We start from the raw sequence: 16,516 nt of genomic DNA on the forward strand, positions 1-16,516 counted from the left end.
GCCCACGTAGGGTATGTCGGACTGAATAGAGGAAGGGTTTCCATTTTCACAATTGATTAAACAATGCTAGTGCCTAGAAAAAAAGCTGGTGTACTCTCGCGAGTCATGAGTTGCCGAGAAACGGATTTTTTGAAAAGAGAAGACAGCATCTAGAGGAACTGGCCTCAGATGTCCAGACTCCTCAAGGATTGACAAGCTAGATAATATATGTGACAACTTGATTATGAAACCCCCCCTCACTAGCCCCATGTCACATACATATAGAACACAATTCTCTTTAGAGATGTTTGCTAGCGGTCTTACCATATGTTGCCTCAAGTTCAAATCTATTCCTATGTCAACATGCATCCCTACTTCAACCTCAACGGTGAGAACAAAGAACAGCTAATCCAATTGAGAGATAGACGGGATTCTGATAATAAATAGAGAGAATCCCTATATACAGCAATAAAATCACTCCTTGGGTTGCCTAGTCCGGTATGTATCTGTGGGACAACTTGTTCAGTGACAACCAAGCTTGATGGAGTCTTTCGCTCGGTAATTTGTTCTTCACTTGTAGATATGTTCCGCCTGATCAGATCATGAAGCAATGATCCGATTCCGCTCAAATCGATAGGAAATAAGACTTGTCAATTCGTAATCGTATCTTTTGAAATCCCTACAATGAGAACAGGCATCGGTAGTTCACCCACCTCCGCCGCCTCCGCCACCACCACCGCTAGAGCGTCTACTTCGACGTCTGGCCTTTTCATACAACCCTATACAGCTAATCAAAACCGACACATCAAACTGTTCCCTGTGGTTGGCTCGAATTTCCAAAACTCCGCACCCCGACAATGTCCGGTCACTGGTGAAGACGGCGAGGATCTCATCGGTTTGTCCATCAACGAGCTTAAAGTTTCGGACACTCAGACTCGACGGTGACATTCCAGATACACCAACCGAGTGAGTCCTCTTCCAGAAAAGTACTCTGTTCTCAGAGGTTGCGATATCCGGGATGGCTGTTTGCCAGCGGTACTCGGAGGCCTTGAGGACTGACTCTCTTGTGATATCTTCCCAGGCCATTGAGTCTGGTCCGGCTGGTCCGGCGAGGCCAATTTTCAAATCTCCTGAGAACTTGGGAAGATGGCAGGCCGCAACAACCGGGCCGATCTTGCTTGCTCCTCGATGGAGGGTAAGGTCTGGTTTTCCTGGGGTGAAAGAGGAGACGTCAACATAGAATGAAGTATCTCCGGATATTGATTTGATATCGTAGTGCTTAGAGAACGCGCCTCTATCAATTTGAAAGCGACGGCTTGAGTCGGACGATGTCATTGTTGACTAAGTGGTGATTGATATTTGAGTGATATGTGTTTGTCTGTACCTGGAATTTGATATTCGCATCTGGCCGTCCTTTCCCAAGTAAATAGGAGGTTCAAAAGAATGTGCTTAAAAGATGAGACCAGAAGGGTGAGTACGATTATGCTGCGTCCAACTTCCAAAGGGGGGCCTAGAAGGCTTTTTATATGAACCCTCTAACGGGAGAACGGCATAAATATGCAAACATCACTGCAGAAAAGGAAGTTGATATTCCTTGTCTCTGGCTAACACGCTGACTGTTGGCTCGTATTCCTCGTGATGATGGTTTCTTGGGGCTGTCCGCTGACACCACCTACGTCATCTTACCGTTGGTGAACCGGCGTTGGCTAGATTCGAGATCGGCAATGCATAGTCTGGCTTCCTCTATAGCCAATGCACTATTTCACCTCATGTGACTCTATAGCGGGATTCAACACGGGTGGTTAGGACGCTACAAAGGTGTGAAGGCCTGAACAATGTCACGGGTCTGGGTAGTCGACGTATCACAAGGGATTGGTTGAGTTGCTTCGATTTGGTCCACAAACTGAATCTCTTGAGGCCCGTTTCTTTAGAGGTAATTCAAGACTGCTCTATAACGCAATACTTTGGGTACGAAGTTTACGAACCCCATCAAAAACCAGCTCCTGAATCAATCGCCTGGGAAAACCTAGACTCGGAGCTTCAAAGGCATCGATGGAGCCTTCTTATAGAACACCTTCCTTGCTATGCCGTCTTTGGCCCAGTCTGCTTCGTCCATTATTCTGTAGAAACCCCGAGAGTCAGTATCGGTCAAGCGTTGCAGAGGACCATCACTTACGACATCATGGCAAAGAAGGCATATGCTTCGGCTGTCTCTGTAGCATATTCAGGTCCACCGTTACCGTTGGGGTGTTTCATAGCTAGGTTGGAAACGTCCTTGTATCCATCTATTGTTGTCAGATGGTTAGTCTTGTCGTTTACATCCCCAAATACCGCCTTATGGAACTTACAAGTCACGTCAATAACCTCGCCCTTCTTTTTTGATTTGCGAGTCCTGTATACACTCTGGCCGTCCTTGTCCTTGTACACCCACTTGCCGTCTTTGTTGAGACTCTGTTGGTCAATGACTTGACGAGCGAGGAACCTGGTTAGCATCAATCATTAGGAGAGGGATGAGGGTACACTCACGGGTGACTGTCCTTTCAGTCCCATGTCCACTATTCGCGGAGCCATACCAGTGGGTAAACTCATGCACGAAAGTGTTGGAGACGCTGGCGTCGAAGGATCCTATCTTGGTCTCGTCTCTTGTGATCTGAGCACCAACTGGGGAACCAGCGTTTACGGACTTGGACTCGTAATTGACTGAGCAGATGTGAATCACGTCCAGCTCGAAAAGCGTGGTACCCGTGGCACCGTCCATGCAGGACTGACCTGGAGGGTTCTGGGCAACCTTCTTCCTCCAGTCCATGCGCTGCCTGTAGTACCACCCTCCCGAGTAGCCTTCCGCAAACTTTTCCGGGTGTCGGTTCTTCATCTTGAATTCTTCCTTCAGCTTCGTCTTGGCTTCTTCGTCGTAATCGGGAGAATCAAGATCAGGAGCTTCAGGGTCTGGGTCATCGGCGCCTACCCAAGTCCAGACGTCGTCCTTGCATACGATGAGAGGCACGTGGGTCCCGAATTGGAGTGTTACTCCTGGGCCTTGCAGTCCTAGGACCATGGCATCGAATATCTCTACAGGAGCGGCCGTTAGTTCAATATCGCACACCTCTGGGTTGAGTCAGACCTACGAAAGACTCTGGACCACCATTGATCCGTTTTAGCGTTGTCGTTCTTTGCATCGGGCATGAACCCAAAGCAGCGGCCCATGGCCCTCGCAATACGGTACTGAGCTGTCTGCTTGGGGTTGCTCTTCTTTTCAAAGCGAGGCAAGGCGTAGTTGAGGTCTGACTGTGCCTTTGTCGCCATTTGCAAGGCATCTTCGAAGCCTTTTGTGACATAGTCCTTGTGTGCTCTGCAGCTTCCGTCAAAAGTCCAGCCGCCGACTGTAAAGTCTTCTTGGGCCTGGACCTGACCGAGGAAGGTCAGGGAGCCGGCTAGAAGCCAGCCCAGCTGAAGTGTACGCATGTGAACGAGTGTGGGAAGAATGAATGTGTATAGACAAGGGTTAAGGACTGGTAAGGAAAGGATAGTCGTTGGAGAAGACCAAAGCAGGTAAACGGGACCGGAATAGTAAAAAGAAATTGAGAGACAAAGCTAATCGGCCGTTTATATTGCAACTATCATCCCGAACCTTTCATACTCGACCTGATCGGAACCGTGAATAATAGCAGGACCTCAACCATGTATGCTGTTGGTCCGTGAAAGCGCTCAGCCCCGTAGTTACACATATATTAACTCTATTTGTGGAGTCCCTGGCCAAAACGATGATCAACGGGCTTCATTTCCGGCCAGATCCTAGACCCGGGGTCCACCAAGATGCATGATCTGATGTGTTGTACTACCATCTAGGAAGGTTCCCAGACCTTTTGTTCTCAGACCATACATGGATGACTTGCCCGCGTTGCGGCACAGCCAAGTGAAACGGTGTCTTTGCGGTGTATTCTTTTAGTTAACATCTATGACTGCTTGTCCTCGGGACTTTGATTTCATCTACTTGAAGACGCATTTTGGACTGAATTGGAAGTTCCTATTGTTGTTATGTGAAGAATTCTGGCCATGTTCCAAGCGTTTAGTTTGAGAGTATAGTCCCATACAGCCCATAGACAAGCAGTTGTCGTGTGGAGAATATACATTGGTGCGGGAAATAGAAGGACTGTGGAGTTGAAATTACTAACATAATTAACCCCAAAAGATTGAAGGACTCTATGTGACTTGAAAACTCTTTACTCTTGGTAGGATCCGTCGATCCGTACCCACGTAGCACCATAGAAACTGTGTCACAAGTTGATCCTACGGAAAGGAGCAAACTCTCCGAGAGGAAGGATCTTGAAAATAAACATCAAACCATCTGGACAAAGCTCTCGGGGACCTTTCTACCAACCGGGAACCAAAGATGCGACCAGGGCGTCACACGAGCACGGAGCAAAACATGGGTCAAGATCCATGACAAGGCGGAGTTGACGGCTCAGCCGCTTCGATATATCATTTAAACTTTTCAAAGCCCTGCTGCATAGCCCGGAGCCGAAGCCACACTCCGAAAAAAAACATGGTTGAAAGTGGATAAATAGGGAGTATCGTGTTGTCACAACCAGACAAGGATCCCCTGCGTCAACGGGATCAGCCGCAACCTGGGATCCATCCCGTCCCTGGCGAATTTTAAAACCAGCATGCTTAAAGACAAGAGTAGAAACTTTTGTGTTGAACATTAATAGACTAGGTAGGCTATGCCGGAAGGATTCCGAGTCGAACGCATGACAAGGCGAAATCCCTCACTCAAGCTGAAACGGTGCCATTAGGTGTGGGCTTGATATGAATACTAAATCCTGAACCTTTCGAATCACTCAGCCTCGATTAGCCGTTGAGTTCATAGATCCTAATTAGGAGGATCGGAAGCAAGGCCCAAGCCCATGGCCCGACTCATGAACTGTAACTTGAGCTTGTTGGTTGACTCGACATGAACTAAGATGAACAGGGAGGAGCCACAGGAGTAGTGGGTCATGAATCTACCCCATTCGTGGTGTTGATCATTGTATGAGACGCCTGGAAAGCTATATTACCACCGCCGGGATATTATCCGAGAGTCTCAGGACCTTCACCCAACCTCCAGCTCATCGTCCCAACCGAGCTCTTCACATTCACTTCTGTCTCATCATTCTTCTTCACTCCTTTCTTCTGCCAGTCGTTACCTGCCCTATCATACCTTCACAATGCCGGCCTCGTGGAAGCTTGGCTTCCTGGCACTGTCACTCTTGGCACCACTTGGCACAGTGGCTGATAGCCCTGTGTACAATCCATACCCTGAGGTTCCTGGAGTCTCGAGTCAAACTACTACCACACGCCAACGGCCTCATTGTAGGCCCCATGGTCCGGATTACACTTCAATTCATATCCCATCTCCTTCAACTGTCATTCCTGTTGGCCCGGGGGAAACTCCAGGAAAGGAATCAACAGGTTCAGCTGCAGACGCGACAGGAACCTCGGCCGGCGCATCTTTCGACTCCTCTGCGGCCGCTAGGCAGACTTCAGCTCAGTCCAACAACCCAGACGGTACCGAAAAAGAGCCTGGGGGTCCAGCAGAAACCTCTGGAGCAGCATCCTTTGATTCATCCGCTGCTTCTGGTCAGACCTCGGCTCAACCTGAGAACCCAGACGGCACGGTGAAGGAGCCAAGCAGCCCGATAGGCACTGCAGCGGTTTCTTTTGACTCGTCTGCTGCTTCGGGTGAGACTTCTGTCACCCCAGAGAACCCAAACAACACTGGAGCTCCTTCAAACCCAACAGGGTCCCAAGGTTCTGGAAACGGGGCAGAAACCTCTGCTCGAGCATCCTTTGATTCTTCTGCTGCCTCTGGACAAACTTCAGTCGGTCCTGAAGATCCAAATGGTACTGGAAAAGAACCTGGGAGCTCTGCAGGGAGTACGGGCATGGCCTCCTTTGATTCCTCAGCTGCTGCGGGAGGCACATCGGTCGTTCCCCCTAACCCTGGGGTGACGACTGGAGATGCTTCGCATGAGACAGGCACTAAAGTTCCTGGAGCTCCCGTTGATACCTCTCAGTCTGCCTCTTTTGGATCTGGTGCAGATCCCGTCGCCACCTCAGCAGAATCTCAGAAGCCTGGAGAGACTAGCCCAGCTTCCGAAGGCCTCCCCGATACCTCAGTTGCAACTGGCAAACCAGTAGACACGGCTACGGGACCATCGATCCCTGCCGGTACCTCAGAAGGTGTATCCTTTGGTTCTTCTGCAGCACCAGGAGAAACTTCCGCAGGTACTGGGAAGCCAAGCGAAACCCTAGTCAAGACCAGCACAAAAGGTGCAGCCAGCACGTCCAACACCGTGATAAACTCTCAGAACCCAACAGACACAGCTACAGGTTCTGTCAACCCAACTGAGACAGAAGTCAACACGAGAGAGCCCACAGACACAGAGGCCAACACTGAGAACCCAACGAATGCTGTAGAAAGCTCTGGCGCTCCCACTGGCACAGAAACAGCGCCTCAGCCCCCCACAGATACGGCAGCAAACACTCAGGACCCGACTGAGACTGGGGTACAGACTGGGAACCCGACGGACACGGAGAAAACCTCTAGAGTCCCTCCAGATACTACAACCGGTTCAGAGGCGCCTACCGACACGGCAGGAAACACAGAGAACCCAACAGACACCGGTATTGCCTCCAAAGATCCAACCGACACCAACACAGCCACCGACAGCGAGACAGAGAAGTCACAAGCTACGGAGCAACCAACAGAGACTTCAGCAGCGACAGCAGAGCAGCCAGACACTTCGGAAGCCACTAGAACACCTGCGGAAACCTCAGCGATCACGGAGGGTCAAGACACCTCAGCCGCAAGTGAAGAGCCAACCGAGGCATCAGAGCCCACGGGAGAGCTCACAGGAACAACAGAGGCAAGTCAGGATCTCCCAAACACAACCGAGGAGCCAGAGGAAACCGCCGATCAAACCACCGCTGCAGAGCCAGTAACTACCAAAGACCAGGCGGAAACAACGGGAGACAAGCCAGAGACATCACCAGCAAGTGAGGTCCCGCCAAAGACGACGGAACCTCCCAAGAAGACCTCAGATGACACGAACGACCCTACCAAGAGCCCCGAGCCTACAGAGGCTTCCGAGACCGAAGAAGTCGTGACGGGTACTGACGGAGCTGTCGTGACGTATACGCCAACAAAGGACCCTCAGCACAGCGGCCTTACCGAGACCTTGACAACTACTGATGATGATGGCGGTGTCATCGTCATCTTCCCTGGAGGTTGGAAATGGTCTCCCAAGGGCAACCCTCCCACAAACCACCCCCCAGCTCCCACTAAAGAGCCTGAGAACGACGATAAGGACGACGACGAAGACGATGATGATGATGACGATGAGGAGGAAGACCCTACTTCGACGAAGCCGACTTCAACATCTTCCGAGTGCACTGCTACGCAGCCACCAGAATGCACAAAGACTGTTTCGTTCGATTGGGAGGGAGAAGACTACTTGACTACCACGTTTGGGGATTGCCCAGCGACCTCTGGATGTGTCACAGGGGAGCAGAGCACCACCACCACCTATGCCATTGAGACTGTGCCTCTGGATGAAATGTTTGGACCCCTCGAGGAAACAGACGAGTCGAATGACTCTCCAGACCCCGACAAGGAGGCCGACGACTGGTTCGAGGACTTTTTCGATGACGCCGGCTTCGAGCTCGCGCTAAACTTGATCTCCCCTGAGTGTGACGGTGACAGGACTGGAATTGATTATACGTGCTTCATCGGACTGTTCCCGACCTTTTGCACAGAGGTCAACAAGAACAAGAAGAACGAGCTCTCTAAGGAACTGACGAGCGAGGACCAGTTTTCTGCTGATGAGAAGCGCAGTCTATGGTCTTCGTGGTTTGCCAAGCGGGAGGACAAATGCGGTGGGTACAAGTACACTTTTAAATGGACGGGAGAGGACGGCAAAAACGACTGCCTCGAGAATTGTATCGGCGCCTTTGGTCAGGTTTCCGCGGTTTGTGCTCTCGCGGGAGAAGATGGTATCTACGCCGAGGGTGAGGTCGACGTGGGATGCGGCAAGTACAGCTACTGGATCGAAGAAGAAGAAGAAGAAGAAGATCCAGAGCCAACAACGACTCAAACGGAGGAAGAGGAACCAACAGAGTCGGTCACTCCCCTCGAGTCCTCAGATCCTGTCTGCAACGATGCCGCCGACTTCCAAGGCCATGCCGACATCTACAAGAGCAGCGTCGAGGGCACGGCCGAGCAGATCTGCCAGCGACACCCACTCTCCCCGAACGACGAGTACACGGATGACGAATCAAAGGAGGAGCTGGGTATTTGGGACGAGATCCAACAAGATGTGAACGGTATCAACTTTAAGTATTCCATATACTGGATTGAGGGATGCGTGCTGGAGGGAGACAACACCCAATCACCATACAGTCCGATGGGAGATGATGGAGATTCATGCCCCCGGGTGTTGTTCAACATCTGGGATGGATGTAAGTTGAATCATGACTCCTCTGTGAATTTCATTAATGCTAACTGTTTGCAGGCACGGGTAACGAGGGAGTTGGAGGATACATGGATGTGGGATGTATTAGATATAGAATCGATGCCGGAGTTGGAGACGAAGACTAGAGTAGCCGTCGAACCGAGTACGACTTTTACCGAGCAAACAATGCCAATTCCATTCACAAGCATAAACAAAGGGCACTAGTGAATCCATGACGTGGGGTCTGTAACCGAAGTTGCGAGATTGCTCATCATAAAACAATTTCGTTTCTTCTCACTGTCTTGGCGATGATGGAGCCATTGGGCCCAGGTGTTTGATATTCTAATCTGGACGACCTTAAGCGACTCAAGGTAGAGAATGACGGGCGCAGCACATTCATTTTTGGCCCTGATTGAAAGTACGCAGTGTAAACAGGCGATAGAATTGAGGGAGGAATCAGAGGCTCAGCAGAGGCCCGTGATCAAAGTGCCGGGTAGGTAAAAGCTTGGATTCGTGAGAACGAGGTAGATATGCATCGACCAGCCGCGTTTATGCATGATATCTAGATCAATTGAATAAAAGAAGAAACTGAAATGTTATGACTCTTTTTCTTCTTTAATATCGAAGCATTCTCAAACACATTTGGTGGCTACTTTTCAAAACAAAGGGTCCAACTGACAATGTTTATCCCCGTTTGGGATGGGTACACATCTGAGTTCGGCAACGGCTCAACGCCACTTTATCTGTAGCAAGAAAGCTATGAACCTTTTTCATCATTGTGCATTTGTCTTAGTTTTATGGAAAACGCTGAAATGCATTCAAGGGGACCAGACTCAAGGTCAATTGGCCAGTTCGTCCCAGCAACATGGTTGAGCAGCATTGAGCAGGCACCCTGAAAGGCTATTTGATAATGCCCTCCAAAAAGAGAATACTCAGGCACATTCCGTCACAATGACATGAATGTAACCATGGGCAAAACATCATGTCGTTTCGAAGAGCATCATTCCTGCCCTTGATTGTCGTGTCTCGGACCTTCCTCGGAAAAACCAATTGTCCCACCATCGGAGGAAGGAGATCTCGATAGTTGCTGCTGCAACCATGTTGATCCACGAGGTCGCTTGACCAATAACACGACGTCATTCCAAAACATCCACTCAACTCAACTCAGGTACCTACCACCTCAAGGTCCCTCCTGCTGTTGCTCCATCCATCCACCTCCACCAACGGCATTGGTCTTGGTCTGATCTCACTTCCTCGCTCTCTCTCTCTGCTTCGTCTCTCTCAGGCCTGGCTAAACCAAACAAAAGGGAATTGCCTGTTTCCCAACATTTTATCCTTCTTCTCCTTTCCATTTCCCCCGCCAGTTTCAGCCTCTGCAGGTACTGTCCTTATCTTTGCGCCCCCCACCGCCTGCTGCCCAAAGCCGAGACCTCTCCAAAGTTACCCCTCGACACGGTCATCGCGACAATAACATCACCATTCTCCGCCTCGTAGGCGCCACCCTCGACTTCTTCTCCCCGAAGCCGACGACGCGCCGACAAGATCAACAACCATGGCTAGCTTCATGTCCAGCTTCTTCCCTGGAGGAAAAGACAGAAGTGCTGGCGACTCTAACCTCCCCCGACCCGCCACGCCCAAGTCAGACAACTTCATCAATCCTCCTAGCACTCCCCAAGGCAGTCCCAGCAAGAAGACGAACCCTCCTGGCGCCAACGATCTCCCCGCTGCATTCGACCATGCGATGACCCTCACCCCCGGCCTCGAGCCTCCTCTGAGACTGGGCCGTCCCCAGAGTGTTGTGACCCCGCTATCGCTATCGCCTGGCAAGAGCAGCAACGCACAGCCTCTTGACGAGTCCAGCGCCAATGTTGATGACAGTGTCATCCACAAGTCTAGGTCGGGAAGCCCCCTCAAGAAGCAGGGCCAAGAAAACACCCCGCCTGCTTCCCGCCTAGCTGGCACCGACTCTCCTCATCAGCACAACCATGCTGCCCTCTCTCGCCAGCAGCTCTACGAGCACAGGGACCACAGAGACCGGCCTACCACGCCTGGGACCAAGAGGTTTAACACGGCTCGAGGCCTGACAGCTGAGGAGCGTGAGATTCTTCAGAAGCCCAACGTGAAACGCATGGTCAACGTTACCCAGCTTTGTGAGTTCCCTCATGTCCGCCTGGTTTTGTTTTCTAACCTCCCCTAGACTTCCTCGACTATTATTTCGATCTTCTCACCTATGTCGGGGCCCGACAGAACCGATTGGCCGCCTTTAAGAACGAATACCCCCCACCCCCAGAAACCGACGAGGAGACACACAGTAAGATGTGGACAAAGTACACAGGACGAGAGCGAGCAAACCTTCGCAAGCGACGAGTTCGACTCCGACACGGTGACTTTCAGATCCTGACCCAGGTTGGACAAGGTGGCTACGGCCAAGTCTTCTTGGCTCAGAAGAAGGACACCCGAGAAGTCTGCGCGCTCAAGGTCATGAGCAAGAAGCTTCTTTTCAAGCTTGACGAGGTCCGCCACGTTCTGACCGAGCGAGACATTCTCACCACTGCGCAGAGTGAGTGGCTCGTCAGGCTTCTCTACTCTTTCCAGGATGAAAAGAGTATCTATCTTGCCATGGAGTACGTGCCTGGCGGAGACTTCCGCACTCTGCTTAACAACACTGGTGTGTTGTCAAACCGCCACGCCCGATTCTACATCGCCGAGATGTTCTGTGCCGTCGACGCTCTTCATCAGCTTGGCTACATCCACCGAGATCTCAAGCCCGAGAACTTCCTGGTGGACTCTACTGGACATGTCAAGTTGACAGACTTCGGTCTGGCTGCTGGTGTCCTGGCACCTTCTCGGATCGAGTCAATGCGCATCAAGCTCGAGAAAGCGTCCGAGACGGCAGTCCCTTTCGGAAAGCCCATGGATCAGCGAACCGTGGCTGAACGCCGAGAGAGCTATCGAACGATGCGCGAGAACGACGTCAACTATGCCAAATCCATTGTGGGATCACCCGACTACATGGCCCCGGAGGTCCTTAGAGGGGAGGAATATGACTTCACGGTGGATTACTGGAGCTTGGGATGCATGCTGTTTGAGGCCCTGACTGGGTTTCCTCCCTTTGCGGGTGCCACTCCTGACGAGACATGGCGTAATCTGAAGCACTGGAAGGAGGTACTAAAGAGACCTGTGTGGGAGGACCCTAACTATTTCCTCAGCAACAGGACCTGGAACTTTATCACCACGTAAGTAACCTATCGGCCCTTGATGGTTGTGGAAACTAACAGCTGCAGGTGCATCAACTCCCGCACGAGGCGATTCTCCAACATTAAGGATATCTGTGCTCACCACTACTTTGCCGAGGTCGACTGGGAGACTCTCCGTCAGACTCGTGCGCCATTTGTTCCTGAGCTGGACTCAGAGACTGACGCTGGCTACTTTGATGACTTTACCAACGAGGCGGACATGGCCAAGTACAAGGAGGTGCACGAGAAGCAGCAGGCCCTCGAAACCATGGCTGAACGCGAAGACCAAATGAGCAAGAGTCTCTTTGTTGGTTTTACATTCAGACACCGCAAGCCTGCCGGAGAAGACGGCAGCAGCCCTCGAAAGCGTATCCCCACGGATGATACATTCGGAACAATGCTCTAGAGCGAGCCTCGGAGTCCAAGAAGGGCCGGCTGGCGTGGAATTGTTCGCCAGGGGAGAGCCCTCCTCTGACACACGTTTGTTTTGGCTTCAAGGCGGCAAAGGAAGGACTGTAAGATGCGGAACGCCATGGTGATGAGGACCGCCCCTGACCTCCACCCCATGCCATGGCCAGTATTTTTGTTGCACTTTGGCTGCTTTTGACTCTGCTGTATTATCACTTTTTGGTCATGTACTCCCTTCTGCATGCTGCAGTCGAGTTCTTTTTCTTTTCGTTTTGGCAGGCGGGAGTTTTAAGGACCTGATTATGATGATGATGGATGGATGGATGAGGGCCAGTGACAAGGAGGAGTCTGCCTGTGGTCAGGCTTCGGGTATAATTGCTTGCTGTTGACGACGAGAGGTGTTTGGGGGTTACAAAGGAAAAGGAAAAAAGATAGAAGTCAATGCTATCGTGTAGGAGTTTACAACGCGTGACTTCAAGTGAAACAGATGTGGTCTTTCAAGTGGTATCATAGTGACAATGATATTATCTCGCCCCAGACACGCATATAAGCGTCAAGAGGTAATTCTATCGCAAGCCGCTGTCCAAAAAGTCATCAAATCCGGGCCTTCAAGGACCATCCCATCCCATCCATCCATCCAGTCCGCCCATACATGGCCGGTTCTTGTTCTCTATAAAGTCCTGCAAAAAAGACAGAAGAATCGCGCCACCCATACATATCATATCGTCAGGATCTCCAAAGAGTGTGCCACTCATCCCTGGAAACAAGTCTTCGTGACAAAACAATGGATCCATTCCCAGTTCTTTCATGCCGTCGTGAGTAGGTAGCCTGATAGAATCGTAACAAAGTGCCGAGTGGTGACGGCGACGGAGCAGCACCCTGGAGAGACCCATAAACATATAACCAAAGAAGAGACGCAATCTGCCCTGTATCCAGATGAGGTATCAAGTTGTCGTGTAATAATAAACGCCCACGTCTCCCAAACGCCAACAAAATCGATTACATCCATCGTCAAGTGATTTCGCGACATCGCGCCCCTTGCCAGAAAGACCAGCCCTGGCAGGGGTGAAAGTGATGATGATGGGCACTACCATCTGGGATGCCAGAACTATAGCCTCGCCGGGTCGATGCGATTAAAGACTCATGGTAAGCCACTCCCATTCTTGAGGACCGGCCGAGCTTCCAATCAACGAGTTGTTTTGTCCACCTGACATGCTGATCAACCCTGTACCCGATCCGAGTGTTGAAGGCCGTTGGTTCAGGTTGAAACCACTTGCTGACATGCCACCAGGTAAACTCGAGAGCCCCGCTGAAGAACCAAAGGGGCGCGGGGCATCGATAGATCCCGTAGATTCGGGGCTGTCGATGTCCATGCTGATCGGTGCATCGGCCGTAACACTCTTGCTGTGACGACGTTGTCGTTTCGACGAGACAGTCGAAGGCCTCGAAACCGACATGGACGATGCGCCAGGCCCGGGGCTTGTCTTGGGCGGAGCTGCTGCAATAGGAACGACACCCTTGCCGCCCACAGCGCCGCTGCTTGAGTTGGAAGCCCCAAAGTGACTGTTTGGAGTGCTTCCTGCAGTGTTGGCGCCCGAGTTAGGGCCGCTGCTGGGGCTTTCCACATCCTTGTTGCTCTGAGGCCGGTTAGAAGCAGGCGGTGTTGTCACGGTCTTTGGAGGCTGGCTGGTGGCGTTGTTCTTGGAACTGTTGGCAGCCATCGTCGACATGGACAAGGTCGAGTTCTTCCGAGATGCTGCAGCACTGGCAGTCTTCTTGGACCTTGTGCTGCTTCCACCAACTGACACATTGGACCCCGATCCACGGTTCCTCTTCTTAATCACATCCGTCTTCAAACTCAATGGTCGCACAACGCCGTGCAACTTGAGGAAGAGTCCACAAGCGTTGCACAGAGGCTGTCCTTCAGGGTTTCGTCTCCACAGAGGCGTTGTCTGAGTGAAACAGTTGGTGCACGTGGTCGGAGCATTTCCATCGCCGTTAGCATTGTTGCCGTTGCCAGCAGCAGCTTGCAGGTTCGTCGTGGAGCCATGCTTCGATCCCGGAGGCGACGAAGGCCGGCTTGGCGCGACCGAGGAGAATCCAGACATGGTTCCGTTCCTGTCACCATTGGGCGACATCGGCATCGACTGAGCGAGTTGTTCAAAACCATTCTGCTTCCCAGCCAGATGTGCTGGAGTTGAGGCATTCCGCGTCAATTTCGGTTGCCTCCTTGGGTTTCCTGGCCTGAATGACTGTGATTGTGACCTTGCAAGGCCGTTTGTATCCCATTCACCATTGGCTTCGACATAATCAGTCGTTGATCCTCCAATAACCACCTGCTTGCGGGGTGGGCCGCCGGGGAAGCGGGCAGCCTGAGTGCTGAACTGTCCAGGGAGCGAGGCATCCCAGCCCATGGTGCCAGATTCATCGAGAGACGACGACATATCCTTCTGCATTGCCACATTGCGGTCGGCAAATGCATTGTCTTCGTCATCCGAGTCTGCTCCAAAGGAAAACATGTTGTCTTGCTGCATCTGCATGGTTGGTGAAGTGACGGGTTGGTCACCCTGGAACACCTGAGATGGGTCGATGTGTCCAAAAGAGCTGGGAGCAGTGCTGTACGCAGACATGGACTCTGTCGCAGTTCCTGGGGCGGAGAACATGGTGCTGCCGCTGTTTCCGTTGGTGCCGTTGTACATGAACTGCTGGCTGAGCATGCCTCCGATGCTCTGCTGGAAGGCCTGGGGCCGTTGAGATCGACCATCTTGGCTGTTGAAGTAGAAGCCGTCCTGCTCAGGAATAGGATGAGGTGTTGATGCTGTTGACTGATAGGCGGAACCTGTCGGCGAGTAGAGGTCGGCAGTGTTGCTCATGGGCGCCGGGGGTACGGAAGAATTCTGGTACATGCCAGGGAAAGGAACATTGGGTATCATAGGTGAGGTAGAGGGAGAGAATGAGAAACCCTGCTGGAAATTTCCATTCGAGTTCATGATGGGGTCATTCTCCATGAAGGTATCGAGGTTAAAGGGCACGCTAGGGTTGCCGGGCTGCTGGGCCATGCCGGCCGGGTGAGGGTTATCCAGAGAGTAGTCATGCAGCTCAGAGTCGAGATCAAGATCATTCTGAGCCGTAGTGTTTGCCGCCGGCACTTGTGGTGAGAAATCAGCGGGGCGCTTTCGAGTCTAGACGAGAGTAAAGTCAGCAGCCGCGCTCAAAGTAAATGTGCTGTCACATGCAGAAGACGACAACTTTGGAGTTTTGCGCTCGAGGTGGAGGGGGGAATTTCCACAGCCAGCCACAATAGGCCCCATGAGGGGTCAGTGAGGTCACTCACCCGGCGGTCATCGATGCTGGTCTTGCGAAGATGGCGATTCACGTAGTTGAACTCAGTGCCTTGGTTCGTCTGGTGGTTCTGGGCTGGTACAGACTGAGGGACAAAGTGGTGCGACAGTTCCTTGCGGGATTTGATGGGGATGGCCGAAGCCATTGAGTTTCCGGGCCTGTCATCGAATCTATCGGAGTCCTGAGGAGACGAAAAGTTGACGGGAGTGTCGGCGTTGTCGGAGAAGATGAAGTCGTCGAGATTCATGGCGTCAGGCTGGGCCATGTTGTTCTCGGAATACTTTCGCAGCTGAGCAATGCCGCTGGGAGAATTCTGCATCATGGGTCGAGCGAGCCTGTGGCCCTGGTCAGCACGTCATGGACGATGGACAAGCGAGAGCCATCGATGAGGGCGAATGGCAATGAAGTGCATAAAAGGCGATTGGCGTACCTATTGTTGGCCTCCATATTCTTCCTCTTGCGCGCCTCGGCCTCATCCACCTTTCTCTGCTGCTCCTGCTGGTGTTTTCGCATGCTGAGGGCCATCATGCGCCAGGTCAAGTTCTCCATGCGATGCTGGCTGGGCAGCTGCTGCTTGGTTCTCGCAAAGAACTTCCAGACCTGAGTGGCGAGCGGATCGTCTTGCTGCATCTTGTAGATGCCCTGGTCGGATTCGGTGAGTCCATTCTGGAGAAAGGGAAATAGAGCCGGGCCCGCAAGGCCACCTCTGGCGACGGCATAAGTCCTGGACATGTCGGCGTTGTGCTCCTTGAAGCTGGCCGAGGCGTCGCGAGCATTCGGGAGGTGGCCCGGCCGGCCGCCGCCGCGCTGAATGGGAGTGGGAGCGTGGTGAGCGGCGGCGCTGGGCCAGGCGCTGGGCCTCCGGGGAAAGCGAAAGTCGTGCTCTGTTATTGTGGGATTCATGACGAATACTGGCTTGAGTTTGCGATTGAGAATGAGGTGCGTATGAGCATTCCCTATGGAGCGGACAGTGGGCTATGAGAGAGAGGAAAAGGAAGTGTGAGCGTGAGTGAGAGTAGAGTGTGAGAGGCTGACGAAGAAAGAAGAAGGAACACAGAGCCC

General features: G+C 52.1%; 3 protein-coding genes across 3 annotated transcripts; 1 reads left to right on the forward strand and 2 right to left on the reverse strand.

Moving 5' to 3' along the window:
* Positions 1 to 2,005: 2,005 nt before the first annotated feature.
* Positions 2,006 to 3,441, reverse strand: NECHADRAFT_77972 (uncharacterized protein; the record flags this gene model as incomplete). The annotated part of the gene is made up of 5 exons (XM_003053160.1): positions 2,006 to 2,099; positions 2,156 to 2,264; positions 2,328 to 2,444; positions 2,506 to 3,048; positions 3,105 to 3,441. The coding sequence occupies 5 exons, from the start codon at positions 3,439 to 3,441 to the stop codon at positions 2,006 to 2,008; spliced, it is 1,200 nt and encodes a 399-aa protein (XP_003053206.1).
* Positions 3,442 to 10,020: 6,579 nt separating this feature from the next.
* Positions 10,021 to 12,110, forward strand: NECHADRAFT_36393 (uncharacterized protein; the record flags this gene model as incomplete). Its single annotated transcript, XM_003052667.1, has 3 exons — positions 10,021 to 10,618; positions 10,666 to 11,704; positions 11,753 to 12,110. 3 exons carry the CDS (start codon positions 10,021 to 10,023, stop codon positions 12,108 to 12,110), a joined length of 1,995 nt encoding a protein of 664 aa, XP_003052713.1.
* Positions 12,111 to 12,618: 508 nt separating this feature from the next.
* NECHADRAFT_59326 (uncharacterized protein) lies at positions 12,619 to 16,186 on the reverse strand (the record flags this gene model as incomplete). The annotated part of the gene is made up of 3 exons (XM_003053161.1): positions 12,619 to 15,294; positions 15,447 to 15,789; positions 15,885 to 16,186. The coding sequence occupies 3 exons, from the start codon at positions 16,184 to 16,186 to the stop codon at positions 13,246 to 13,248; spliced, it is 2,694 nt and encodes an 897-aa protein (XP_003053207.1). The 3' UTR covers positions 12,619 to 13,245.
* Between the last annotated feature and the right edge of the window lie 330 nt (positions 16,187 to 16,516).

Source organism: Fusarium vanettenii (assembly GCF_000151355.1).
Source record: "Fusarium vanettenii 77-13-4 chromosome 3 genomic scaffold NECHAsca_2_chr3_3_0, whole genome shotgun sequence".
Taxonomy (NCBI): Eukaryota; Fungi; Ascomycota; class Sordariomycetes; order Hypocreales; family Nectriaceae; genus Fusarium; species Fusarium vanettenii.